Source organism: Amyelois transitella, chromosome 3 (genome assembly GCF_032362555.1).
Source record: "Amyelois transitella isolate CPQ chromosome 3, ilAmyTran1.1, whole genome shotgun sequence".
NCBI classification, from domain to species: domain Eukaryota; kingdom Metazoa; phylum Arthropoda; class Insecta; order Lepidoptera; family Pyralidae; genus Amyelois; species Amyelois transitella.
Window position 1 is genome coordinate 558,652 of NC_083506.1, and position 27,398 is coordinate 586,049.

General features: G+C 36.8%; 1 protein-coding gene across 2 annotated transcripts; it reads left to right on the forward strand.

Annotated features, from left to right (window-relative positions):
* Positions 1–306: 306 nt before the first annotated feature.
* Positions 307–26,851, forward strand: LOC106133379 (serine/threonine-protein kinase hippo). 2 transcript variants are annotated; one of them, XM_060949641.1, is made up of 11 exons: positions 307–596; positions 11,889–11,991; positions 13,597–13,926; positions 15,790–16,017; positions 16,608–16,816; positions 17,923–18,032; positions 18,747–18,862; positions 20,134–20,281; positions 20,802–20,946; positions 22,002–22,065; positions 23,329–26,851. In XM_060949641.1, exons 1-11 carry the CDS (start codon positions 574–576, stop codon positions 23,485–23,487), a joined length of 1,635 nt encoding a protein of 544 aa, XP_060805624.1. In that variant the 5' UTR covers positions 307–573; the 3' UTR covers positions 23,488–26,851. The 2 variants fall into 2 exon arrangements, with proteins under 2 accessions (XP_060805624.1, XP_060805616.1); XM_060949633.1 differs by lacking the exon at positions 307–596 and adding an exon at positions 7,170–7,762.
* Positions 26,852–27,398: the final 547 nt, after the last annotated feature.

The window sequence follows — 27,398 nt, forward strand, 5'->3', positions numbered from 1 at the left end:
CCGCAAAGACGAACATGCGATTCTGTATTTAAGATTTTTAAAGAACAATTTATCTAGTTTGAAATACATAGTATTTTATTGTATATACTTAGATAATGTCGTTCTTAAATTTTCAAAAGCAGCATAATGTTTAGTTATAGATTCATTTTGCAAAACGCAAGTTTACAATGCTTCGACAAATTGACAAGAATCAAGAATTATAATTGAAGTGTTCACGGCCACTCAAAAATATTTTTGACAGTTTTTGACAAACGAACGAGCGAGCGAGTCGGTCGTTTTTTTGTCATCATAATCAAATGTCATTGTCTGTCGGCATCAGGCATCGTCGGCATCAGTTCGTACCGCAAGTATTAGCACAAATTTCTCGTGGAGTTCGCTGTGACAACGGAAGTAAACCGTGATCTTATTAGATTTCTAGAAATTATACTGTGTACTTGTTCCGAACTTTTAAGTTTCGGTATATAACGTGTCTACGCCGTACGTGTTCAGCCGAATCATTAGCTAGTTATTTGAAGATAATGCAATTTGATTTGCCTTCCTCATCGCAAGTATAAAAGAGGGATCTAGTGAAAAATGACTGAAACGTCATCTAAAAGGTAAGAAATAAAAATGATTCAGCGATTTTTCAAATATTGATAATCTTGATATTTACCTGACTGAGTCAAGTATCGTTACTCTATCAAATACTCGCTTTCCCCCCCGATTATCCAATATCATTGACAACTTTCAATGTTCTACAGGTTTTGCGGAATACCCTAGTTAGTAAATATCCTTTCCTGCAGTAAAAATGTGTGATTTTATATAGTTTTTGATTCACATGCTGTAAAATAAACAAATTAAGCAATGCCTTGTGCTGTTTGAAGTTCTGTCATTTGTCAGACACTAAATATTTCAAAAATAGAACTCCTTTTTCATGCAGGTTTAGAAATGGCTCTGTAAAAATATTACCTCTTATTTGTCTACAAATAACACTTACAACATGCACTTTATAATTCTTAGATATAATATTGAATCTGTTTAAATTTTTAGGTGAAATGATATAAAAAATAAATGTATCAACAAAGTATCATTATAAGTCAGGCTCACCAGATCTCTCTCCAGAGAGGTGAGGATGCTACTAGGACTAGTTGGGAGTAGATGAAGTTTATATTACAGGGTATTATAGTAATTAGTTATTTTCTTCCCAGAGTAGTCCTCTCTCTGTAGAGGAGTCCGGGATGCGCCTTTTGACGGAAAACGTAGTGAGGTATCACCCAATTCTAACCAGTCCAATACTTATGATATAATTAAACTATAATTTTTCACTTCAAAGTTCCCTATGATCTTGTTATGCCGTGTGGTTCCTGGCAATTTAGAATAGGACCACTCCATAGCTTTCCTATAAATGTCGTAAAAGGCGACTAAGGGATAGGCTAACAAACTTGGGATTCTTCCTATAGATGAAGCACCAGCAAATTTAAATCTCAATTCCATCATTTAGCCATATAGCTGAAAGTGGCCTTTCAGTCTTTTAGAGTTGACTATGTCTACCCTGCAAGGGATATAGACTTGACTTTATGTCTATCTATAGTCCTCTCAATATTATAATTATATTGTACAAGAGTGGGTGGCTTTTATCTTGTCAATACACTTCCGTTCATATCAAATGCACTAAGATTATGTGAACACTAGCTTTCGTCTGCGTCTTTGCTTGCATAAAAATATTGCCTTTGTGTTATTCTGATGTAATATTATAAATGCGACAGTTTGTAAGGACGTGTGGCTGTGTGTGTATTTATTACTTTTTAAAAACTATCCATAGGATTTTCTTGAAAATTTTAACTAAGATTTGGAATAATATAACATATCTATATCCCTTGAGATGAAGACAGAACCTATAGTCTTGAAAAGAATTATGAATTTGAACAATCACCTTATACAACATCCATGGGAAAGAGATGGATTGGTCATTGGTCAAAAAAAACACATGCCATGGCACCAACAGAAAAAAGTTATTCTTTTTTCTGTTGGTGCCATGGCATGTGTTTTTTTTTTTTTTTTTATAAACACTTATGGCGGACAAAGTCACGGGCAAATGCTTTCATTGTAATATTTAATGCAAATCCAGTTATGACACTTTTTGTTAGTGTATACTCGCGGTTCTGTCTGCATCAAGCAAAAAATTCTTTAATTTTCTTTCCCACAGGACTTTTGGGAAATCCCCAAATTAGTGCAGCCCTAAATCATGTAAGGGAATATGTAAAGATGGTTTGGGCTGTGCGTTGATATGTTAGTCAGTCAATCAGTTCCCTCTTTAATAGATTGGAGCTTGCTTGTAAGTTTTCCTAAGTGTATATTTCCTGTAGTCTGTCCATCTTTACATTCCATTGTGCAATGTAATTCATTCAAGATTTTTTTTAATTTTACTGAGTATTGACCCCCACATATAAAAACTAATTCCCACTTTCACTTATTAAAATTAGTTAGTTCAGATTAGTATTAGGTCATAGAATCCAACCATTGTTTATTGCGAGGTTTATGGTGTAGTCAAACAAAAATACCTAGGTACACATATTCTCTCTTTATAATATTAGCACGAAAAGGCACAGATTTATATAATAAGCTATAGTGAAATTTGATTACAATGCTGGTTGTGTGAGCGACCCACGACCCGAGAGGCGAAATCGAACCCCTTGACTCATGCTGAGCAAAAAGAACACAAGTGGACCGTAGCAGGAATTTATTGCAAACAGGTTTTCCGTTGGCCCCGCATTGGATAACAGAGGAGATATAGTGTAGAGCCAAAGTTTTATCAACCAATGTAGAAAAAAGTTTTTCCATTCGTCGCCATTTTTTTGCTATCACGGGAGTTAATTTACTTACCCCGAAGACTGCGTTTATAATATGAGGATGAACAAGGAGGAGAAGGAGCCTTTACAATGAAGCATTACCTACTTTATGATATAAATTTGAAAATTTGTCCGCTTTTACTGTACTTTTTCGTCACTGATAAATAGCTACATAATATTATATGGACGAAGCTTGTCCTATGTTATTTGTCTACTTCCCCAAATGCCTGCACTGCGAATCACGGAGAAAGTCTTATGGAAGTATGCGGGCGCACCAGATACTGTAACCCCTGTTTGCATATTCGCTTTGTTTCGATAAATGCTTGTTTGTTTTAACTAGCAACTTAGAAACGAAGATCTAAGATGTAGAAACATCTACCTACGTATTTTAATACGCACCTTCTTGCCTAGTGTTGAATTCTAGATTTAGGAATTGTGACTTGTGAGTTGCAAATTTGTATAATAAGATTTAATTTTTGTTTTCTTCCTGTCGTCAGTCCCGGTTACATCCTCACCATCTGGAAAAGAGCTCGGGTTACGCTCTTGACCATGATTTGTGCAGGTTTCCTCACGATGTTTTCCTTCACCGTAAGACAATCGGTTAGCACTCAAATTAATGCATATAACTCTGTAAAAAGTCATCGGTACATGGCCGAGATATTTAATTTCTGTAGCAGCTAATATATGTCGCATTGCGTCGGCGCTTATACAGTTTATTGGATTATTTGTCTTTGTTTCAAGCATTTGCGTGGGCACACACAAAATCGAAATAGTTTAACGACATACCATTTGTTCTATATTTTACCTTGTGGAATAGATGATGACTGCTCTGCTTTTAGGATCAAAACAAGCAGTATTGTGTTTTCAGATTGACGTCTTTGTACGTTTACGATTTTAATATAAGTTCAGCTTCAATTTCAAAGGTTACATGACGAGATTATTTAATGTTATTTATAAGAAAGTCTAAACAAAAAAGTTTGAGTCATCTTTGTTTTAAAGTATTACGAAAGTCTGAAGCAAAAGTTAGGAGTTTTTCTAAATAAACAAACTGGTAGCTTCAAAATATATACTGATGAATATTCAATACAAAAACAAATTTTAAAGAAAAAACCGACCAAAAACTGTGCGACATAGACCGAAACAGGATAGTGGTAGATGCAGAGTTATTAGATTCTCTCGTGAACCCCTCACATCGTCGCATTGCCATTGTTTCAGTTTTTTGCCGACAAAAGTTATCTCAATCAAAGCGTTTGCAGCTTTTGTTCTATTCAATTAAAACGACCAGCCAGAGCACTAAAGGCTTATGTCATGTGAAAAATATGCCGAGTTTTTATGGGCAAAACTTGTTTTACTTCAGCTTCGGGTTGAATCTACATTCCAAAGTTTACACACGTGAAGTTAACATCGGTTTTTTGTTGACTAAGCAAGTATAGTATAAAATATTGTTTAGTATACATACATACATACCATCACGCCTGTTTCCTATTGGAGTAGGCAGAGATAATGGATTTCCGCTTGCTACGATCCTTGCAGACTTCTCATAGAGGCGAAGAGTAGTCTAGGGAGGCCCGCTTTGCTTCGTTTACTCCAGTATAAATATACCCGACGACCGGTTTCCCAATGACAGATTTGTGTGTGTATTAAAAAAAGCTATCCTCATTAATTCATTGATGATATTCGCACGAGTAAAACGTATGTAACGTTAAGATGAATAGTGAATTTAACATGCAAATGTTTATCTCCTCAAGGGGAGGTGTTATTAGTTACATGTTATAGAAGTCTGTCTAAATAATTAATCAAAATTTTGTTAAACTAGTCAGCAGTAGTTGTTTGAATCTATCTACTAGACTTCAAATTAATACAAATTTTCCCTAATAAAAACCAGCTTAGGTTTTCGAGAAGAGCTTGACTGGAATTGGCATTCTTCATGTTTGTATCAAATGTAAATTATATTGATTACGCATAGACACGCTTTATGGTGTGAGCTATGTTATTGTTCAGTTCAGGCCGATTTGATGACCATATGACTCAGCGGTCGAAGGAACCCAGCTCGGGTGCCATTGTTCGGCGCAGGACGCTTAGCGGATTGGTTCTTAGTATTGTAATTAAATTGAGATGGTAATCAGGATGCAATTATGTGATGTCCGTTCAGCAAAACATTGCTATGGAAATTTAAATTGAATGATGAAGTAAACAAATACCGTGTAAATGTGCCGTGTGGTTCCCGGCACCATTACAAAAAAGAATAGGACCACTCCATTTCTTTCCCACGGATGTCGTAAAAGGCGACTAAGGGATAGGCTTATAAATTTGGGATTCCTCTTTTAGGCGATGGGCTAGCAACCTGTCACTATTTGAATCTTTAATTTTATCACTAAGCCAAACAGCTGAGCGTGGCCTATCAGTCTTTTCAAGACTGGTGGCTCTGTCTATCCCGCTAGGGATATAGACGTGATCATATGTATGTATGTATGTAAGTAAACAAATGGTTCTAGTATGAATACAACGTATGTAGCATAAATGTGAAATGATTTTATTTCAACGCACAGTCAATAAATATTATTCGGTAGGATATGAATCTGAATAATATGGACAAGATATACCTATGAATATGAAAGAAGTGAGCGGAATCTGTGTGTCTATCTACTAATATTTAAAAGACGCGATGTTAAAAAACGTATAAGTAATGTGCCAACATAAATTTTTCTGTCGCATCTGCACTCACATGTTTCTAGATTCCCGCAAGACACGTGGGGTCTGTCGATTGTGTTGTATTATTTGGCGTCGATTCTAGGGCGTCGATCTTTACTGACCTGTTAGAATGCTATGTAAGTATACTTTCCGTCCATCGGCGAAAATCACAACGCTGCTATTAGCCTAATGAGGGCATTAGTCATTCATACAGCTTTTTGTTCTTGGCCGTTGCCATTTTTGGGTCGAGTGTTTACTTCGCGGAATTTTTGTAGTGCTTGAAATGAATACCGGTTGGCCATATATAGTACAATAAATATTTCATATTTCTAATATTTTTTAATGTCGTCTCAAGGAAATCAGTTTTACTGGTTATTTAACGTGTTTGTGATGTGACAACGACAACGCGGGTACGGCTAGGAACATAAATCGTCGCACGATATGACTGTTTTATTTTTAAAGAAGACTGCATCAAAACGCATTTGTTTGCTCTTCCATGCATAGTTATGGCCAGACAATGAGCGCTGCCGCAGACAGCATGTCTTCAGTTCAACGTCCGAAGGTTGCCCACGCAAAAATATCAGCGGAACGGAAACAGAAATGTGCCAAACGCAAACGGAATGCGCTGACATGACATCTCAAAGAAATGCCACGTCAAATTAATAGATGAAAAGGTGAAATTAAAAAGATTAAGAGAGAAATGAAGGCAAGATCTGTAGTACTAGGAAGTATAATTAAACTTTTATTTTATGATGGTAATGATCTGAATGATAAGAATAAGAATTAGGAAAACCAGCAAAATTGCACATTTTATTTGGAGCATTGATTTAATAGACTTCTGTTTATAACAGGTTTCAAATACTTGAAAAAGCGCAAAAGCATGACGCAGAAAAATTGAAAAGTTCTTGTGCTGTATAAAATGTTTGTAGTTTCGATTCTTCAAATTTTTAATTAAAATAAAGTTTCTTTATTTTTTTTTTCATTGTTCTTATACATTTTCACTGATGTTATAGTTATTTTTCCTTTAAAAAATGTCGATGTAACCAGCAGGATTATAAATAGACGGACCAACACGCGGTTTAATTTATCTATAGAGCATACAACGTCATGCTCGCGGGACATAGATGATGTTAAAAAAGTTAATGTTGCGTCCTGATTTATGACTTGATGGACGTATTTCATCTTCCCTCTAAAGAATTAAGATCAAGAATGCATATTATTTTTGACGAATTCTTTGAGAGTTTAATTTGTTACTCACTTCATATTTGAAATTCATTTAAATAGTGCATTTTATGTTTTCAGCCATTTTTAAACTATTTGAATTAATCCTCCTAAAATCATGTTTTCATGTAATGTGAAGTAAATAGTAATAAATAAAATTAACGTTCTCAATAAAACCATGTCATTTTCCTGCTTAACTATTAGCAATCAACAAATCTATTTCTGATGCTAAACTAAAGGGTAAGGCTATATGTGTCGCATGTTTAGTTAACGGTCTATTCTAAACAGTGACTTCAGTCCACTGTTGACTTGGCACCATCTCTATGTCCTAGAATCGAGCTGAAATCTGAACTTGGGAAACTTGAAATGAAACATCAAAGACAGTCTTATTACAACTGGTGCAGAGGACGGTCGTGTCTGGTTCACTACTCGATTAGAGTCGTGGCCTGTTACAATGTGGGAAGGATACGCGAGTTTATTTCGAGACTTCAGTCTTGTTAATCGCTTTTGGATGATCGTCGTTCGTTTTGTTACGTAAACTTTCTAACTTGAGGCCACTCGGTTATTAATAAACTGTAAGTTGCAGTTGTATGTATAAGTTGCTATTAGCACATTTGTGATTTGGTGTTTTGTTAGAATAATAGGTTCATCTCGTGTAAGCTCAGCTCGTACGGTAACCTCGTTTTCAAGCGTTGGGACTGTTTACACAATAAACAAAGTTTAGTCTGTGTTTGTGTATCGACAGTTAACCGAAACTGATTACCCTATCTCGTTTCTATGAACTGTACATGTGGTGTTTCAATTTGTGATTATTTTGTAAATTTAGTGACGAAAGATTGGTTTTAAGTTTAGCTTTGGATAATGTTTATGTTATGAAAGTTTTTGATAACCCTCATGGATAGTGAGGGTCGTTTGGTGTTTTGGAAGGGCGGCATGTGGGAAGGAGGTGCACCTACGCTCAGCTGTAATACTTGTAAGAAACGCCGCGCTGAGAGAATGAGTGCCAATGAGCGCCCTCAAGGGTGAGTTCTAGGTTAAATAATAAGTTTTTGTCTTTTTTTCTCAGTTTAATAACGTGTCTGTACTGAATGAGTATTCACTAATCATATTATTGTTTTTGTACCAATACGATTAACATGTGGACATAAAGATAATATTATCTCGTTCAAGTAGATACTTAGTAACTTACGTACAATGGAACAAAAGAACTAAATATTTATTAAAGCCTGGAAGCCATAATATACAGTATTGTCCGACCAAATAGACAAGTGCCGTAGAGTGAGTTATATCATGGGGAGATAAGAAATTTGATATGAATCACTGCATCAACAACCATTGGACATGGTGGATCAAATAACTTAATTATTTATTCTTCTTTTATTTATATCCATTAATTTCAATACCAAATATTTTATTATAGAACTTTGAACTCTGTTAAATCAAATTTCGCAAGTTGTTTGCTTGTAGCCTTTGACGAAAATTAACAGAGTTTTAAAGGTTTTAAATTTAATTTAGCTGAAAAAAGAAAAGTCTAGGAAAACATCATATAAATTCCTATTAAGATTATGAGAAAGCCTTAGTTACATACATAAATACATATAGTCACGTATTTTCCCAAGCAGGATAAAGAGAGCCAACAGTCTTGAAAAACTGACGGGCTACGTTCAGATGTATAGTTAGTGATAGAATTGACAGGTTGTCATTTTTGAATCTCGTTTATTAGCCCTTTCAAGTACAAGGCGACTAACCTTGTACGACATCCATGGGAAGAAGCACACTGCTGGCTTGTTTTGTTTATTTGGATAATTATTTTGATCAAATTTAAGGTCAATTTAACTTACATATACATATACCTAAGTATATACAATAAGTTAGGTATACCTTTTTGTCGGAGAGTTGAACAGAGACAACATCATTTCTCTTGCAACGAACCTTATATTTCACCTTCAGTTATCAATATAATGTTCATAATAATTTGTTATCCACATATAAAGTTTATTATGTCATCTCCCATCTGGGGGTCTTCTATGAGCTGGCTGGCCGATGTGGTTTAAACAGCTACTATAAGTTGTTAAAATACATATTTCAATAGGAACTAATTGTAATAAGAATAATATTCTATGTCACGATTTTTTCGTATGTACTGTTTGAGGATAATTTTAATATTTTCCTTATCAAATGGACCAGGTAATTAATGTGTTGTTGAATTCTTTCATCAAGTAGTGTATACTACTATTTCTATATTTATTTAAAACTTTATTACATAAAAAAAATGTACAGGGGGCGGAGTTAATGCGGTTTGGCATTCTCTAACAGTTTACGTTTGGTATTCTCTTTTTTACCGAATTAACACGAATTTAACTAAGACTGATTTCAAATTGTATAATATAACATGAAATGGATTTGAACAGTTTATATAACACAAATAATTCGGATTCTGGTAAATATTTTTCTTGAGGAGTCCAAATAGCAAAAATAAATATTTGTACATCTATACCAGGAAATGTTGTAATGCAAATTACTCCAGCGTAGCAACGTGTCTGCCAAGAAAATTCTAAATATTTCTATAGCTGCCATGACTTTTGGCTCGCTACGGATGCTAGATTGTTTGTAAGAATTTCCTAAGTTATTCAATTATGCGCCAGACAGGTCAATATGTGGAATACCATGAACTTAATTCACGGTGTGGATAAATAAAGGAAAGTGGCCTTATTTTATGTACCTATGTGTAACAATGTATGTAGTTGCTTTGAACTTTCGCAAACAAATCACAAAGTACTCTTACCGTGCGTATTCATCAGGGCACACTTAAGATAGCAGATGTCTTGGCAGAAGTAAGCTGATATCAAATTCTTTCGCCAAATAGCCTGAACTTAAAATAATTTCATGACCTTTCAGTATTCCCACAGCCGCTTTGTTTCGCTGTGTTTAGAAGCTGAAGAAAGAAGCGGGGTCCCTTTGATGATTTAATATTTGGTGGAGAATTAGTTAGATGTCGTTGCACTAGCTTCATCAGTTCAAACTAGGGTTGATTTAGTTCCAGAAATATAGGTTAATATTTGTAATTTAGTCGAAAATATACGAACTCACCTTTCACATTTTGTTTTTGCAGTAAAAATAACATCTTAAGAATAATATTAGTTAGTTTCAGATTCTGATATTGCATGATCAGTCCTTGTGGTATGGCAAGCGCGACACCGTTTTTATCGCGCGAGAAATTATCGCTGTCTCTTTTCACGTCATAATAAAAGTTTTCGTGGTGTCATGCTACGGGGGCAGCAATATCCCTTACGGGGTAAGCAAAGCCAACAGTCTTGAAAAGGTCACGTCCAGTTGGATATCATAATAATAAATTTAAAAATCAGTGTCAATCTGCACGGAAAGATACAGAAACCAGATTAGCATAAAAGGATGCCCTAGACACTAGAAATTCATGGAAGAAATGGGAGGTGTCCTACATTAAACCGCTGGGAGCCCCATGGTATCTGATCCATTACTACTAAGATTGTGAATAAAGCGAAAAAAGTATATACAGCTAACGTGGCAAGTGAAAGACGTAGTCTCTGCTTATCCCTCCAGGAAAAAGGCGTGATTTTATGCATGCATGTTAAAAAAAGGAATAGGACCACTCTCGTTCTCATGGATGTCGTTAAATGCGACTAAGGGGTAGGCCAATATACTTGGTATTCTCCTTTTAGGGGGATGGGCTAGCAACCTGTCACTATTTGAATCTCGATTCTATCATTGCGTCAAACAGCTAAACGTGGCTTTCTGTTGGCTTTGTCTATCCCGCAAGGGATATAGACGTGATTATATATATGTATGTATGAAGAAAGTATGTTTAGTCTCTTCGTACTTCTCCGAGAAAGAGGCGTGATTTTTATGTTTGTAGGAGAATAAGTCTTGGGCTCTATATTGTGTCCTCTGTACTCAGGTGATGCCAGTGCCAGCAGATTTGACGACTCATCGTAAATAGTTTCTATGCGTCTGTATGTCTATAAATCTCTGTATAATTTTAGTGGCGATTACCTATTTCTTGTCTATGAATTCAACTTGTCTCAATTCATACTTTGAAAGTAGAAAAGAGAGGTCGGCTAATAGTGCAGTACCTATATCAATAAAGGTCGTTTTGGAAAAACTAGTACTGTGGAGGATTTTAAAAATTAAGACAATATATTTTTTTAAAGTAACCTCTAAGGTCTCGAAACGTCTGATCGAAATATTAAAAGTTGGTTAGTGACCAAACTGTGGTATAACTTCCTAAAAAATAGAATACAGATTATTATACGTACGAATCCACGTCGAAGTGCTACCTGCTACTATATTCCCATTATAATCACAGTACATACATCAGCTGTAGACTTATTACGTACCGTCGTATAAAAAGTTTTATATGTACAATTTTTCAGGGTCAGCGACCCCTTATCTGCCGCTATCGAGGGAGGGTCCGAGTGGCCATGATTTCATTATAATGCGAATACGTATACCACTACTTATTTCTATAATAGTTTCCTCCCATATCTAATACTTGCTATTAATGAGGCTTCGCCTGTCTTAAATCTCTATAAATTTTAACTTAGGTATGTTAGGTATTTCATACATACATACATACATAAAATCACGCCTCTTTCCCGGAGGGGTAGGCAGAGACTACCTCTTTCCACTTGCCACGATCTCTGCATACTTCCTTCGCTTCATCCACATAGGGTTAGGCATTTCAATTTAAAGCTATTATATATTACTGCAAAGTTTCATGAAAATACTTTTAGTCGTTTTTGTGTGACAGAGTAACAAACAAACACATACACATTTTTACAATGATAATACTAAATTTCGCATTTATAATATTAGTAGATTGTGCCGTGAGGTTCTCGGAACCAATAAAGAAAGAATAGGACCAATCCTTCTTTTCCCATTGATGTCGTTAAAGGCGACTAAGGGATAGGCTTATAAACTTTCTTCTTTTAGGCGATGGGCTAGCAAAATGTCATTAATTGAAACCAAATTCCACCATAAAGCCAATGCAGCAGAACGTGGCCTTTGCGTCTCGTACGTCTACCCCGCAAGGGATAAAAACGTGACTTTACATATTATGTATGTACTCGCATTACTGACACTGCTTTCAATGAACGTTTTGTGTTGTTACAGCGAGCTGAAGAAGCTCTCGGAAGAGAGTCTCACACGGCAGCCAGAGGAGGTGTTCGACATCATCTGCAAGCTCGGAGAGGGCTCCTATGGCAGCGTATATAAGGTACAGCTTACACATACACCACACATATATATCATGTCGTTTACAGTGTCTTTAAAGAACAGAAGTAACCGGAAAAAAAATAACATATTGTGCCGACCCCACGTAGAAAAAGGGAACGACAAAGAAGAAGATAAATAACTGTTTCTATCTAAAGGTCTGTCTGAAGGTTTTGTCGCTTGAATAAAGCGTGACGCAAAGGGACGCACAGGATCTTACCGCGGTCATGTAACTTCTGATTTATGCACATTAGTTTAATTGTCAACTGATGTGCTTTCGCTGAGGGCAGCTGGATGTATTATCATGAAAAAAACCCAGAGTGGTTCCCTGCGCTTTAGGGCACTCCATATCTTTTATGTGGGTGTCGTTGAAGGCGGCTTAGGGATTATAAACTTGGGATTCTGCTTGTAGCCGATGCGCTCGCAACCTGTCACAATTTGAATCTAAATACCATCATTTAGCCATACTACTGAAAGTGGTCTTTCGGTGTTTTCAAGACTGTTAAGTCTATATATACTAGCTATGCCCGCGACTTCGTCCGCCTGGAATAGTTATTTTGGGCATCATTGAAGCCCCCAAAGATGAAAAATTTTTCCCGTTTTCTTCACATTTTCTATTATTTCTTTGCTCCTTATAGTTGCAGCGTGATGTTATATAACCTAAAGCCTTCCTTGATAAATGGCCTATTCAACACAAAAATAATTTTTCAATTCGAACCAGTACTTCCTGAGATTAGCGCGTTCAAACAAACAAACAAACTCTTCAGCCTTATAATATTAGTATAGATGTATGTATATCAGTAACATTAGTAGAACTTAGTGATTCAAATCCAACCACAAAACTACTCAGAAAACATGAAACCCCACCCTTGACCAAGTTTGTGTAAATACTAACGCAATGTTTACGTCACTAGCTCTGGTTACAGCCCTACAGCTGTTTGCGTGATAAATGAACTGGACTTACCCTCTTTTTTATAGTTATTAATATTATATAAGGCGTTATGGCTTTTTTTAGAACGGCAAATAGGGAATAGAGCTTTCATTATGGTTGGAATTGGGGGGTGTGAAAGGAACTGTATTGATTTTTAACATGACTTGTTTTATCAATATTTAAGTTGTTTTTATGTAGGTACATAAAGCTAAGAGTAAATTGTCTTGAGTTCCGTCGTCTTGAAATGTTACTTTGAGATTTTAATGTGGCAAATGAGTTCACACTATGTAGTTACATACTACATACATACATAAATATACATAAAATCACGCCTTGTTCCCGGGGGGTAGGCAGAGACTGATTTTTTCACTACATACATACATATGGTCACGTCTATATCCCTTTAGGGGTAGGCAGAGCCAACAGTCTTGAAAAGACTGAATGGCCACGTTCAGCTATTTGTCTTAATGATAGAATTGAGATTCAAATAGTGATAGGTTGCTAATCCATCGCCTAAAAAAGAATCTCAAGTTTGTAAGCCTATCCCTTAGTCGCCTTTTACGACATCCATGGGAAAGAGATGTGAGTGGTCCTATTCTTTTTTGTATTGGTGCCGGGAACCACACGGCATTAATTGTAATTAGTTTTTTTCACTTATCACAATTATTATGATTCCAGGCTTTACACAAAGAGAGCGGGCAGGTGCTTGCCATCAAGCAGGTGCCGGTGGACACGGACCTCCAGGAGATCATCAAGGAGATCTCCATCATGCAGCAGTGCGACAGCCCCTACGTGGTCAAGTATTACGGCAGTTACTTCAAGAATACTGATCTATGGGTGAGATTCTTTCTATCTTCTATTGTTAGTGGGTCAGTGCTGGACATCAAGCAGGTGCCGGTGGACACGGACCTCCAGGAGATCATCAAGGAGATCTCCATCATGCAGCAGTGCGACAGCCCCTACGTGGTCAAGTATTACGGCAGTTACTTCAAGAATACTGATCTATGGGTGAGATTCCTTCTGTCTGTGTTGTTAGTGCGTGAGTGCTGGACATCAAGCGGGTGCCGGTGGACACGGACCTCCAGGAGATCATGAAGGGATCGCCAAAAGACTACAGGTACTGTTATCTATTTGAGAGAAACCTTGTCTCCTAGCATGTATACCTTTTGGTTTAGAAGTAAGGTCGATTAGTGCTGGACATGTGGCAGGTTGTGTTGGATATAGATCGTGTTCTAACGTTAAGGAGGTTACCAAATTTCCTCATGAAATATTGTAAAAACCCTCACTTATGCAAGGGTACGCCGATTACCACCTTTAAGGCGCGAATTAGTCAGATCATCACACGAAGGGACTCTTGTCTGATCTCCGTGTTAACAGGCTATCATCACCCTGCTTCAATCACGGCATTAAAGTACTCATTTCATATCTCACTATAAGATTATCTAAAAAAGAAAAAATTTAATTCATATTTAAGCTACCTACTCTTAATGCACTGTGATCATTCATATAAAAAATATGTCAAATCATAATCTAAGCCGCAACAATTCAAGCTTCAGTTTTTTAAGAAGATTTATAAGTCTTGATATGAGCATGTAGTCCAAAAAGGGACATAATAAAAAAATGTATTAATTAATTTTATTCTGTTCATGTCAGCTTACTAACGAGAGGACTATACACCTGCTGGTAAGTGGTTACCGTCGCACGTATAAAGCAAAAAATACATTAATGTACATTGAATGCATTTGTACTTGCATGTTTTGCGTCGCGTGCGCATATTTTTTTTTTGCTGGTTTAATTTAAAATCATTTTTTCAAAATTTTTATTCATTATTATAGGATTCTTCATATCGCTTAATAATTGTCAAAACTTTTAGTTTCACAACATTGGTTGATGTCAAATAAATTACTTAAAAACTATGTATACTGCCGCTTCCAAGGCGTCAGTGCAGAAGATGCGGTAACAAACTGCACTGCAGCATTTTCTTCTTCTTTATTGTTTTAGTCTTATTCTTCATGTTCAGTAACCATGATCCAATCTGGTCATATTCCATTGTAAAAAGTCACGGAGATCAGACGGGAGACTGTTTATTATTTGTGGTGATTACCTTTCTATTCTCATATTATTATTCCCATATTATTATTTCCATTCCCGAGTTAGCCTCGAGGCTAACTCAATCTGTGTACTTTGTCCTGTATATATTTATTTATTTATTTATTGTTATTGATTAATTTATTTGAGCGTCGGTCATTAGTTTCAATACTAACCGATGCTCTTATGGTGTAAACATAGTGAAGAAACATGCACATTCAGACAACTGGATGTTTGCTGCAATACGGGTTAGGTTTACATGCAAAGGTTGCGGAGGTCAGATGGGAGTCGCTTCGTGTAAAAACCTGACTCACCCAATCCAGGATCCATGGTTAAAGGCATTCCCCGGCCCCTTCCAGAGCGATGAGGAGGAACCGGGACAAGAGGAAGAAGATATTTATTTATTCCTTGGTCTTCGTAATGCTAAGACGGTGATGGTACCTTGGGCTTTATTTTATGTGGTATTCGTCACATTTAAGCCTTTTATTATTACACTAGCTGTGCCCGCGACTTCGTCCGTGTGGAATAGTTATTTTGGGCGTCATTGAAACCCTCAAGGATGAATAATTTACCCCGTTTATTGTTTTCACATTTTTCATTATTTCTTCGCTCCTTATAGTTGCAGCGTGATATTATATATCCTAAAGCCTTTCTCGATAAATGGTCTACTAAACACAAAAATAATTTTTCAATTCGAACCAGAAGTACTTGAGATTAGCGCGTTCAAACAAACAAACTCTTTAGCTTTATAATATTAGTATAGATATTATATTTATTTTCCAGATTGTAATGGAGTATTGCGGTGCCGGTTCAGTGTCAGATATAATGAGGCTCAGAAAGAAGACGCTGTCGGAAGACGAGATAGCGACGATACTCTGCGACACGCTCAAGGGATTGGAGTATTTGCACAGGCGGCGGAAGATACACAGGGACATCAAAGCGGGGAACATATTGCTTAATACGGAAGGTCACGCGAAACTGGCCGATTTTGGAGTGGCTGGCCAGCTGACGGTGAATATTTATAAATGTAGTGTTTAGTGCCGTGTGGTTGCCGGCACATTAGAATAGACTTTATCTCTTGCCCATGGATGTCGTATAAGGCGACTGAGGGTAAGGCTTATAGACTTGGGATTCTTCTTTTTGGCGATTGGCTAGAAACCTGTGATTATCTGAATCCCAATTCCATCACCAAGCCATACAGCTGAATGTAGCTTTCCACTGTCTTTGAGATTGTAGGCTCTGTTTACTCCGTATGGGATAAAAATGCGACTATGTGTGTTTACCCTCTTTCAATATTATCATGTTGATTCATGATCATGTGGAGGTCTGGCTGTTCGAAGCCAATTTCTTCGTGTTAAAATGTGAATCAGAAACAGACAGTAACCATTGAATATGATATTTCTTTCCATTTGTTCCACCTTGTTATACCACACCCTGATTAGCACCGTGATCCTGTAGGGGTCGGAGGTGGGGAGGGTGTTTGGTGTCAGTCACCACTGTACCAGATCCTACTAAACCTGAACCTTGGTCATCGGACGCCATGTCCTTCAAGGGTGTCGTGTGAAGACACCCCAGGCTGATGGTACAACTTCATTCTCCAGGACACAATGGCGAAACGGAACACAGTAATCGGGACACCGTTCTGGATGGCGCCGGAGGTCATCCAGGAGATAGGGTACGACTGCGTGGCAGACATCTGGTCTTTGGGCATCACCGCTCTGGAAATGGCGGAGGGGAAGCCGCCGTACGGTGATATACACCCCATGAGAGCTATCTTCATGATACCTACGAAACCTCCGCCATCATTCAGGTCAGTTGTTATAAATAAATACTCGTGTTATAAATAAATAAAGACCTAGACGAACATATCTTGATCAATTGACGGCCTCTGTGGCGCAGCGGTAGTACGCTTGTCTGCGACACCGGAGGACCCGGGTTCGAATCCCGGCCAGGGCATGATGAGAAAAGAACTTTTTCTGATTGGCCTGGGTCTTGGATGTTTATCTATTTAAGTATTTATTATTATATATAGTATCGTTGAGTTAGTATCTCGTAACACAAGTCTCGAACTTACTTCGAGGCTAACTCAATCTGTGTTATTTGTCCCGAAAAAAAAAAAAAAAAAAATAATTAAGGACGTCCTGGTAAAGGGTCAGGTCAAAAGTACCCGAAACCGCCGAGCTTGCATGAAGAGACTTATGAATGTGGATGAAGCAAAGGAAGTATGCAGGGATCGTGGCAAGTGGAAAGAGGTAGTCTCTGCCTACCCCTCCGGGAAAGAGGCGTGATTTTATGTATGTATGTAAATACTTGTAAATATATACGGGACCAATTACACTGATTGAGTTAGCCTCGAAGTAAGTTCGAGACTTGTGTTACGGATACTAACTCAACGATACTATATTTTATAATAAATACTTATAAAGATAAACATCCGTTTTTTTATTTATATCACACTCATTTATTAGCTATGCTTATTTATTAAATGATCTAATTTTATAGGCTGATTTTAACAACGCTATCTATTTATCGACTACTGTAGTCGATCATATATCATACGTGTTAATTTTCTTGTGGTGTTTCGACTATAGTTACCTGGTTCTTACAAACTCTATAGGACCACTCCATCTCTTTCCCATGGATGTCGTAAAAGGCGACTAAGGGATAGGCTTACAAAATTGGGATTCTTTTTTTAGGCGATGGGGTAGCAACCTGTCACTATTTGAATCTCAATTCTATCATAAAACAAAATAGCTGAACGTGGCCATTCGGTCTTTTCGAGACTGTTGGCTCTGTCTACCCCTCAAGGGATATAGATGTGACAATATGTATGTATGTATGCGTTCTAAAATGTCGCTACATATATGGAGAGATGTCGCCACCAACATGAAGATGTGACCCAAATTAATATTACAGAGAACCGGACCAGTGGTCACCGGAGTTCATAGACTTTGTGAGCCAGTGTCTCATCAAGAATCCCGATGAACGAGCCACGGCGGAGTTTCTTCTAGCTCATGAGTTTATAGGTAACTTTAAATAAATATAAATAAATATATACGGGACAAATTACACAGATTGAGTTAGCCTTGAAGTATGTTCGAGACTTGTGTTACGAGATACTAACTCAACGCTACTATATTTTATAATATATACTTATATATATATAAACATCCAAGACCCAGGCCAATCAGAAAAAGTTATTTTTTCATCATGCCCTGGCCGGGATTCGAACCCGGGACCTCCGGTGTCACAGACAAGCGTACTACCGCTGCGCCACGGAGGCCGTCAAAAACCTTTGTAATTGTTCTTTTGTATATGTAAAACGCAAAGGTGACTGAAGTATCATTAAATGCACATCTTTAACTTTTTTTTCCTAATTTTATCTACTTATCTTCCTTTCGAGTGATGAAAATTCATTAATGATACATTTATGTTGTGTTTTTTTATATAATATATACTAATATACTATCTTATACATTAATATTTTTATAATATATTTAAAAAAATCGACTTCAATCTTGTACATCCTTCTTGAAATATGACTTTCTTCTAGTTTGCAAAGGCCTTTAAAATAAGATCCCTAAGAAAGAGGCACTTGAACATAACAAAACAATTACATAGAAAACAAAGTCGAAAGGGAAATATCGAACTATAAAAAGCTCATGTCCTGCAATGTATTACATTGCCGAGCCAACAATTAATTGCTTTTACATAATCCAAACGTTTATTCCAATCGGCAGGTAACGCGAAACATCCGAGTATCCTGAGCACGATGATAGCGGAGGCGCGGGAGATCCGCGAGAGCCAGGCCTACCGCCACGCCGCGCACGCCAACAACGCCAACACCTTCGGGGCCGTGAGTTTGACTGACTGACTCACTAGCTCACTAACTAGGGTCGGAGAACGGGGCGCGCGAAAGATAGATAAACATACATACATACATACGTGAAGTGGAAAGAGGTATGTGAGTTTATGTATGTATGAATGTATGTACATACATACGTAAAATCACGCCTCTTTCCCGGAGAGGTAGGCGGAGACTACCTCTTTCCACTTGCCACGATCTCTGCACACTTCCTTCGCTTCATCCACATTCATAACTCTCATAGATAAACATAATAGGGACAAATTACACAGATTGAGTTAGCCTCGATGTAAGTTCGAGACTTGTGTTACGAGATGCTAACTCAACGATGCTATATTTTAAAATAAATATTTTATATACGTAGATAAACATTCAAATCCCAGGCCAGTTAATTAAGTTCATCATGCCCTGGCCGAGATTCGAACCCCAGACCTACTGTGTCAAAGAAAAGTCTACTACCGCTGCACCACAGAGGCCGTCAAAGATCCGCGAGCCATTAATTGAAAAAAATACTCTTATACCTTGTCCATTCGTTTATTTTGTTATTAACAGCTGCCATTGCAGTTAGTTTCTACGTAAAAGTTTGTTGTTTTGTGAAAATCAACTTTTGTATTGAAAAGTCTGTTCTTAATACAAAATGTTGATTTTAAAATCGATCGTATACTTAATACGATGATTTCTAACAATCAGCAAAGCAATCGGTCGCGCAGTCATCGCACAATTATCGCTAATTGCAAATAATCTATACTAATATTATAACGCTGAAGAGTTTGTTTGTTTGACCGCGCTAATCTCAAGAACTACTGGTTCGAATTGCAAACTTCTTTTTTGCGTTGAATAGACCATTTATCGAGGAAGGCTTTAGGCTATATAACATCTCGCTGCAACTATAAGGAGCAAAGAAATCATGGAATACGTGTAAAAAAAAAGCAGGGAAAATTATTCATCTTTGAGGGCTTCAATGATGCCCAAAATAACTATTCCACGCGGCACAGCTAGTTAGGTAATAAGCCTGCCGATGCGATTAACTTGTACAGCCCATTCACTAGATGGCGCTGACAACTCTTCAAATAGCAACCTATCGGTAATTTTTCATCACAATTTGTCTCTTTTTACTACGCTTTTATTAGCTTGGGTTGTATGTATGTATGTATGTAACGGAATCTTTGAGCTTAATTTTCACTGGTTTCTAAACGTCTGATCAACTTGGAACTTTGCACACGTATCAAGGACCGATGACAATGCAATATTTTTTCTTCCAGGGCGAAGGTTTCGATGACGCGACGATGAAGAAACGCGATGACGGTACTCTGGTGCCGGGTAGGGACGGGTCGCTGTGCGCGTCGCTGGCGGCCGACCTCGGCACCATGGTCATCAACGAGCCCGACGCCGACCTCGCCACCATGAAGCGTGAGTCTCTTACTGTTGTTATGCACCGACATGTCTAATGTGCGCGGGCGCATGTCATTTGGCAGGCGTTCATGGGGCTGAAGACAACATGATAAGGCACATATATACATACATATGGTCACGTCTACGTTGCGAGGTAGACAGAGCCAACGGTCTTGTAAAGATTGATAGGCCACGTTCAGCTGTTTGGCTTAATGATAGAATTGAGATTCAAATAGTGACAGGTTGCTAGCCCATCGCCTTAAATAAGAATCTCAAGTTTGTAAGCCTATCCCTTAGTCGCCTTTTCGGCATCCATGGGAATGAGACGTAATGGTCTTGTGGCGACATCTCTACGCCATTCGTCACAACGTGCAATCACACGACAACTGTCAATTTCTTCGCGATGATTGACAGTTGTCGTCAGATTGTTGCATGTTGTGACGAGCGGCGTAGACTTATTCTTTATTTTTTTTATTGGTCCCTGGAACCACACGGCATGCATTTGTTTCACGAAATTCTTCATTGGAATCCGTTACAGGGCACGACACTGACCCCATGGACACGAACAGACCTAAGTACAGGCCGCTGTTCTTGGAGCACTTCGAGAAGAAGGAGGTGGACCACCAGCACGCGGGCGCCAGGACCAACGGCACGCTGGCGGGCAGGCGGCCGGATGGACTCGAGTGAGTGTACATAGATAGACATTTATTTATTTATGTACACAAAATTATATACAGAAGCATTTATTACAGTAATACTAATACAAAGATGCTACTTATTTCAAAAGAAATCTCTTCCAGTAGACCTATGGGAGGAGAGATAAATTTTGGAGCGGTATTTGTACTAATAGCTTCGCCCGCGCGAATTTAGCGCCACCTACAAAATGACGTACAGGTTGTAGTTTTAACCGTGGTAAAAAGTACCCTGTGTTCTTCTCCAGATTCTTAATTATACAGGGTGACATTTAAAACAACTGCATCCTTTTAAACATAGACTATACCCATGCTTCTGAGCTGTTTGAGCCTATTTTTATTTAAATTAAACGTTATCATTTTCACATTTAAAAAATCTCTTAAAAACTACGTCAAACGCTTTATTAAAGACCATTACTACAAAAAGAAACTAAAACTAAACATGTTAATAAATGTCTGAAAAATAAATTATTTTTCTAGTATCAAGATCAAATAAAGTACAGAGTTGTCGAGATCGCTCAGCTGAATGAATTGTGTCGTTGACCTCTGAATCTTACGCGTCGCTTTACTGCCGGCCGGGGTGATGTGACGTATTTAGGATCGTGGATTTTGATACTTTTATTTTTTTTCGTACTTTCTGAAATATGAAACGATATTTTTCTTGTTTTTTACGTACGTTTTTAAATATCCTTTAGATGAGTACACTTGACAGTTAAATTTATGCAGTTGAATTAAAAGTCACCCTGTATATATGACCTTAAATGGGATAAGTCCACCTTCGTATATTTTTTTACACATTTACTGTATTTTTGTAACAAACGAACAGAATGAATAATTTCTCGTAGGGCTGGAACTGAATTTCACGAATTAATGTAAATATAACGTGTTACCCGAAACCGCCGAGCTTGCATGAAGAGAGTTATGAATGTGGATGAAGCAAAGGAAGTATGCAGGGATCGTGGCAAGTGGAAAGAGGTAGTCTCTGCCTACCCCTCCGGGAAAGAGGCGTGATTTTATGTATGTATAACGTGTTTATTTCCAACCAGCGCTACGGAGGGCGAGGCGGGCGAGGGGGGCGCGGCGCTGGTGGCGGGCGGGAACCTGGAATTCGTAAGTCAGCTACACGTCGTCACCGTTCTTGACTTGCACGCGCCGCGTAAGTCTCGCTGCACACTGTGTTGTGTGGATTGTAGGCCGGCTTGCACAGTGTGAACACGCCTTTATAACTAACCTTTTGATCAGTTGAGATGATTAAACACAAAGGAGTCCCTTTTTAATGTCGCGTTCGGATGAATACTATTAAAAAACAGATTTTAATGTATGATTATAAAACACAGAATTCTTTAATATTAAAATTCTGATCATAGTGATTGTTTTAATTTTGAAGATTTGTGCTTTATTGCTGTAGTTTTAAAATCTATTTTTGATAGAACGGACGAACATTTTGTTTTCATTTTTCACATGATAGTTCATCTTTTTGGGCTTCTTTTTATAGTTAAACAACCCTTGGATCACTTAATCAAATTAAGTTTTAAAACTTTCATTCCTTTTGAATAACCAAACTAACATTAACATTTGTGTTCACATAATTTACAACAAACATATTTTTTTTTGACAATTTTAATGTTTTTCCTTCAATGATTTGAAGTTTTTTTTTTCTATTAACCATTTTACTAAAATACCTTTTATTTTTAAGCGTGTTTTTATATATTTTCTTTTTTTTTGTTGTAAATATTAGATAATTGTTAAAAAAAACCAAGATATATCTACATGTATTATTACATAATTATGTTAATTAAACGGACTTACGTGGCGCGTAACATTACAATTTAAGTTTATAAAAAGTATATTTTTAAGTTACCTAGCCTACAAAATGGCAAATTATTTCACGACATGTACTTGTTATTGCCGTGCAATGAAACAAATACTCAAGGATTTCATCATTATGAGAGAGAATAAAAGATATATCTCCTTTAACAAACCTCTCGGCTATCGTTAAAGAGTCACGGGAGGGGAGGAGACGAATAAAGTAGTGAAGGAAGAGCAGCTATTGCGTTTACTTTACCGACAGTGCATTCTAGTCATCTTATAAAAATACATTAGCGTCTTCTTAATTTAGTATAACTCAGCTCCACATACATAATAGAGAGAGAGAGAGAATAAGAAATATCATTAATTGTTAAATAATCAAAGAATTTGTGGAAGGAAATTTTTCACTAAAAAAATACAGTAGTAGTAGAAGGTTTTTATAACTTTTATAACGCGAAAAACTATTGCTGTTTCACTTTTTATTATGACGCACAGCGACAGTTTTATCGATAGGTCTTTATTTTTTTCTTATCACGTGACCAATGTGTATGCTGTACCGGCCAGCTGTCGTTCCTGCCGGTGGCGGAGCTGGAGGCGCGCATGGCCCGCCTGGACGCGGAGATGGAGGCCGAGATCGAGCTGCTGCACGCGCGCTACACGCGCAAGCGGCAGCCCATCCTCGACGCCATCCACCTCAAGAGGAAGCGCCAGCAGAACTTCTAGCTCGCATAGTCTGACGGGCCGCGGAGGTACCTACCATACATTTATATAGGTGTATTTATCAGGAAACCTGAGATTGCTTGTTGATTCCCGCCATTTTGATGTTGATGTACGTTCGTGCGTGCGCGAATGATAGCGAATACTGGATGCCGTAGTGCTGACGAGAAAATGACAACAGAAGTTTTGGTAACACGGTTTGATAATTGGACCATAGATTATGTAGAATACTAGAACAAATAAAACTGTTTAAAGATAAGCAAAAAAAAAAATTCATGACAATTTCTTTTTAATTTTGGCATCTCGTCGCTATACGTATACGTAAGCGAAAACAACAGGAGAACCATCCTCCTCAAGTGGAAACCGACTGACACTCTCACAAAGAAACAAAACGAATAAAATAAATAGAATTATAATAGATAGAGAAAAATAGAATAAGTGATTTTTAGATTTTCAAAATTCGAACAACTTGACCAAACAATATGGCGGCCATTTGCGTCAAATGTCATTTTAATACCTATCCATAACGCTCACGATCGCTCTACAAAACAATAATTATCCATGTCAGTGGCTTGGGGAGGGAGAATATTTTGTCTGACTCTTACATCTTTTGATTTGATCCAAAAAAAGGGAGCTTAATCAACATACTATTCGGTGCTTAAAGCTGATTGGTGCATTTATTTTTTCTAGTGTTGCCATTTCGTAACGATGCCTAACATGTTTCAATATCTAGAGGAGTTTACGTGCCAAACGGCATATGTTCCTAAATTGACTGCTTTTCGAAATTTAGGCCTATATTATACATTGGCGTGTTGACTTTACGTCACACATAAATTTTGTGAGTGCATTTTGTATTTTATTGATGGAAAATTTAAAAGTAGTGGCCAAATTTAAATGAATATGCCTTCATGAATTAATTAACAGATGGTTTACAAAGTGGAAGGATTTGGACAATTTATAATGTAATTACAGACTTTTGAAAATGAAATTAAATATTTGAAGTATGGTAATAAAAACGTGAATGCCACAGAAGGTGCTGGCTCAGTGTTACATGCTGTTTTGAGCCGAGATAAGAGTAGAGGTTAATAACAAACTGGCCACGTTAAAAAAAACGGTTTTATAAACGAAGTTTCTATACTTTAAGTAATCTTTTTTTTTTTTGCAATTAAGTCTATCAAGGTTTGTCGCAAAGGGCGTTTCAACTAAATTTAGATTAGTTTTAGTATGTAGGTTGTTATTTTAGTGTAAATTAGGTCTCTATAGTTTTAAGGATGCAGAAACATATCCCCTGTAGTTATACCTATTGATAATGATTTTCAAATAGCTAATTATTATATTTCAATTTATTATTCACGATATCTCTTAATAATGGTGATATTTCGTGTGCAAATATATTTGGTTATTTTTTTCATATTCAGGAGGCGTGTTGAATGAAGTAATATCCATGTTTTGTTTTTCGTCGATTACCATCAAATAATTTAAATATTATTTATAGTCTATTGTTTATATATCATTCATAAGTCAATTTCGGTTCACTTCACTGACCCTAGTACACATTGGAGGAATATTTATTGAGGTATATGTATAGACAAAGTGGTCATAATTTTTTTTTTCTTTAATATGACACAACCATTTGTTGAATATTTTTCCTGGAAATATCATTTATTCATTAAAAATTTAAATGAATTTAATACTTGATTAAATAAGTGTGATTTAACCAGAGTGATTAGTAACTTATTTCCCCAATTTAATCGAATGTGTACTACGCTTTATTATAATTAGTTCCTCGTATTTAGATCTCAGTTTATCTCGTATAATGTATTATGTCTAACGTTAGCTATAAGATTTCACTCAATGTACATTTTGAATTCTGTAGTGGGTTGTGAAAATGAATTTACGATTTTTAATACGAGGCTATTCACGGTCGGTATATATCTCTTTCAATCTTAGACAAAGCAGAGAAGATGAGACATTATGCCTAATCTTACGATCGTGAATAGAAACGTAGGTCCTACAGTTATAAAGTATTCTGTTCTAAACGTTCACAAATTAATTTATATAGATCATATTGGATTATAGATATAAATTGCGCACATAATGCGAACGTGGGTATTATTATGCCTACGGGAATTAGGCGTGGTAAACTTCTTCTCTTAGTTTTACCGAAAATAAGAGCGAAAAGATAAGACATATTTCTCGTTTATTTCCCTGAACGCCAGATGACGTGTCAATTACGACGTTTCAATTGATTTAATCACCGCACATAAAAACTAACCCTATTTTTCTGTTTGTATGTATGCGCTTATCTCGGAAAGTTTTGGAAGGTTTATATCAATGAATGCTACCCGTGTATAGCCGGGGTGGGTCGCTAGTATAAAATAAATAATGGGGGTAGTTGAAAACCCGTTTTGAAAACAGACTGAGCTAAGTCGCGAGTAACAATAAATGATTTAATGATCGCTCTTGACACTTTACCTGGACCTTGCTGTCTGTTTCAAGGAATTTCTGCTATCGTAAATAGGCATTAAGCTTTCCCCTTATAGGTATTGTAATATATTTAAAAACAAAATTTTAGAAGTGCCATTAACTATAAATATAGTATTTTCGTACTACAAGCATTAACTTTTTCGCTTTGTACAAATGCATTTTTAATTATTTTTTTTTCTACTTGAATGTTTCATTCATATAAGTAACATACATATTGTATAAATAACTTGAAATTGGGTTTCTGCAAAATAGCACTTTTTTTTCGTAAAAAGAGTTACACTTATACGCAAGTATATTTTTCGTTTCGTGCCATGAAATTTCTGGTATTCTATGTGTAGCGAGATTGTAGGCTGTACGGATATTTTTTTAAGATATTGTAAATTGAAACACATCTTATAAAGCCATATATTTATTGTAACAAATATTTTTTTGTAATTTATTAACAATATTAGGTGCCGACGGATATGTATTGCCGTTGGCGTATTAACGAGTGTGACAAATTGGCCTATGCGTACATTGTGGAGTATATATTGCGATTATAGATATTTCAAGTCATCGTCGCGTTACTATGCTTTAAGGTGGACGCCGACTTGACCGCGCCGCACGAACCGTAGTCGCTTATTTTTTTAATATATGTGCGAAGTTACGTATAAAATAATTCGACAGACTAGGACACGTGCGCCGCGACCAAATTTGCGTATACCTTTATTTGAATATAATTTAAAGCATACGTCACCGCGTATAGAGTTGAAATGTCTATACAAATGTACAGGGTAAACGAAATGATACGTACTACATAAATGCTTAGCTACCACGCTTAATGTTACGTCCCTGCTATTTTACATTATAACGGTAGAAGTGAAGACTGGTGGTAGATTCGGTTGACATAAAAGTGGAATCTTACATACTCCATTGATGACTGAATAAGATTTTTAACAACTTCTACCGAAAAGACAGTTAAGCTGGGAATGTAGTCAATATACTTAGAAATAGCAAATATTAGGTACGTGATGGCTTTTGTAAACATGGTGAAAACTCATTCTTATCATCATCTGTTATATTTTAATTTTGTTCATTAACCAGATTGCAAAAAGGGTTATTTTTTCCTTTCGCTGTTATAATTTGTACAACTTAACTCCATAACAGATTCCCATAAAATCTGCAGATTCAGAAAATCATCAAAGCATTTCTCTTTTAATAGAGTCATGAATACATTTATTATTTGTCAAACATTTGTCACCAACGTGTTTGTGATTACCAGTGCGTTTTCACCAATGTTGGGAAGTTGGAACAAACGTGTTGTTGCAAGTTTCGTCGACGTCCGTTAGTTGTTGACGTCACAGTTCATTGTATTTGTAATGTCTTCCGATGGCACACGTGTTTGGTTAAGATAACTTCTCAAAAAAGTATTAAAAAAGAAGATCTTATGA